The sequence below is a fragment of the Gavialis gangeticus genome, unplaced genomic scaffold (genome assembly GCF_001723915.1).
Source record: "Gavialis gangeticus isolate Ggan-Ray unplaced genomic scaffold, GavGan_comp1, whole genome shotgun sequence".
In the NCBI taxonomy this organism is placed as follows: Eukaryota; Metazoa; Chordata; order Crocodylia; family Gavialidae; genus Gavialis; species Gavialis gangeticus.
The window spans coordinates 53882044-53884357 of record NW_017729032.1 but is presented as its reverse complement, the minus strand read 5'-3'; the positions used below and the strand labels follow the sequence as shown (position 1 = coordinate 53884357).

The following is a 2314-nucleotide window of genomic DNA, read 5'->3' as shown; positions in this document are numbered from 1 at the left end:
AGTTTATACTGGGAGCTAGGCTGGAGGCAGGTTCAGTGCCCCAGGATGCACTGTGCACAGAGGTTGCTGGTGTGGAGCAAGGGTAAGAGGGGGATGGAGAGGAGCAGGCAGGGGTAGAGAGGCAGCATGGGGGGGTGTAGGGGAGATGGGGAGAGGAGGCTGGAGGAGGGACATGGTAGTGCAGAGGTGGTAGGGGGTGGGCAACAGGCAGCAGCTGCAGCTATGGCTATGACCACAGACAGGGGCCTGAAGCCTGAGCCACAAGAGTCACCTTCCCCTCCACCCCCTCAACTGCCCTCCTACCTGACTGTAAGACAAGGGGCTTTCCCCGCTCCATACAACAGCTGAGAAACAGCTCCTGTATTACAACTAAGAGGAGGAAATGTGTGGCAGCTGAAGAGCAAAGAGGCCTTTGAAAAGGCCAGGAGGAGGTTAATTAGATAAAAAGAAAGAACGGAAACACAAGAGCTAATCATCCTGTCCACTTCACCAGGAAGACCAATATGAGAAGGAGAACTAAAGGACAAGAAGCTAAGTATCACTAGCCAAACATGCTATACTCTCTCCTTCCTTCTACATGGAATGTCTTATTGCTGCTAGTCTAACCAACCACCCAGCCCCTGCAATGAGGAAGATGCATGTCAGCATTTTAAATGTGTTGGTTATTACTCTACTAAAAAATCATTTATAAAAAAATATGAAACTGGGTCCAATATATCTTAAAAGAATACATCTTCTAAACTGAATTATAACACAATCCAATTAAGAGACTTGCTTAAAATTCTCAGAAAATTCATTCAGCACCCAAATTAATTATAAAGCTATTGACCGATTCAAATTAAAAAAAAAAATCAACATGCTGACCTTCAGCCACAAGTTGCCTTTCATTAATAATATGAAAACTAATACTAGCAATGTAAATCAGTTTTGTTATTAAGAATGGTAACCAGTTCCAGAGATCTGAATTCACTTCTTGCACCTAGAAGAAACTTTAGGGAAGGGGTGCCAAACTAATCTGGCCCAATGGTATCAGAATGGTCCATAGGCCACAAGAACAGCGTGGGGCTTCCACGAACTCTCCCTCCCCTGTATGATGGATCCAATGCCCACAGTGCTCACTCCAGATAGTTCAGGATTACGCTGGATCCAGCATGCACGAGGTCCATGGATCCTCTCCTTGATGTCAGGCTTTTGGTGCCCAGGAACATGAAAAAGCAGGCAGGGGTTCAGTCATGGCTCCCAGCTTCCCACCTACCTTTAAAAGGTCTGAGGAATGCAATCCCAACTTGAAAAAAGACTCCTTTCACCATGGATCTTAAAAAAGGGGGCACATAGTTGGAGCCCCAGCTGCATGCCCAGTTTTTACATTCCCAGGCATGGAAATGGGGAGCTCCCACTACCATATGCATGGAGGTACAGCCGGAAACCAGGGAACTTCCCACTCCCCAGTGCAGGTGCCCTCCCTTCTTCTTCCCTCCCCCCTGCTGCAAGCTGGCAGTCACATGATAGGCATTTAAGGAATTGTATGCCCCATTCCCCAAACTGCATAATCCACCATAGACATAGTTGTGCAGTGTGGGGAACAGAGTACAACTTTCCTCAAGCCCCAACTACACAACTGTTAAAATCTGCCAGCAGCCTTATTTTTCATACTCTTCTATTTTTTTTTGCACCAATATGATGATTATACATTTTCAAATAATAGCAAATTATCATTAAAAAGGAAAAAGGGGAAGAAACTTACATCATTTGTGTTAACGTGCCAAGCCATATCACCATAGGATACCAGCTGACCATTAACATAACACCGAATTTCACTGTTCCTCCAACGATTGTAGATGTGCACAATGCTGATCATGTACCACTAAAAAAGAATTAGGAAATAAATGAATTATTATTTAAAGCAAAACATCAATACATCACTTATTACTTCAAATCCTGTAAAGGGGTATAAAGTGAAGGAATCTTTGAAGCCTCCAAAACATATTAAAACTGTAAGGCTCCCCATGGGCTTAAGCATCTGCCTATCAATATCCCTTTGCAGAACTGGGGAAAAGTACAAAAGACAAAACATGGAGGTAGTTCAGAACCAATGCTAACATTCAGGTTTAATTTTAGCTGTCATAGCAATTTATTGTTTCAAAGACCAGTAAATCAGAAGACCATTTAATAAAAAAGCACAGTACATTAAATGCATTTGGTATGCCAGTTTACAAGGAAGTCCAGACTGCTCTGTTCAAGTATCCTGCCATCACTGTTTATCAGACCTCCCACCGAAAGTCCTAAGCTTGACCAGGAGTTAGCCCAGCAACTG

General features: G+C 43.6%; 1 protein-coding gene across 1 annotated transcript in view; it reads right to left on the bottom strand.

The window, feature by feature from the left end:
* LOC109302237 (neurobeachin) overlaps positions 1–2314 on the bottom strand; it is a 564850-nt gene that overhangs the window by 332234 nt on the left and 230302 nt on the right. Inside the window, exon 7 of the mRNA XM_019523799.1 lies at positions 1745–1864. Coding sequence (XP_019379344.1) covers positions 1745–1864 — 120 coding nt within the window. The remainder of the gene's footprint in view (positions 1–1744; positions 1865–2314) is intronic.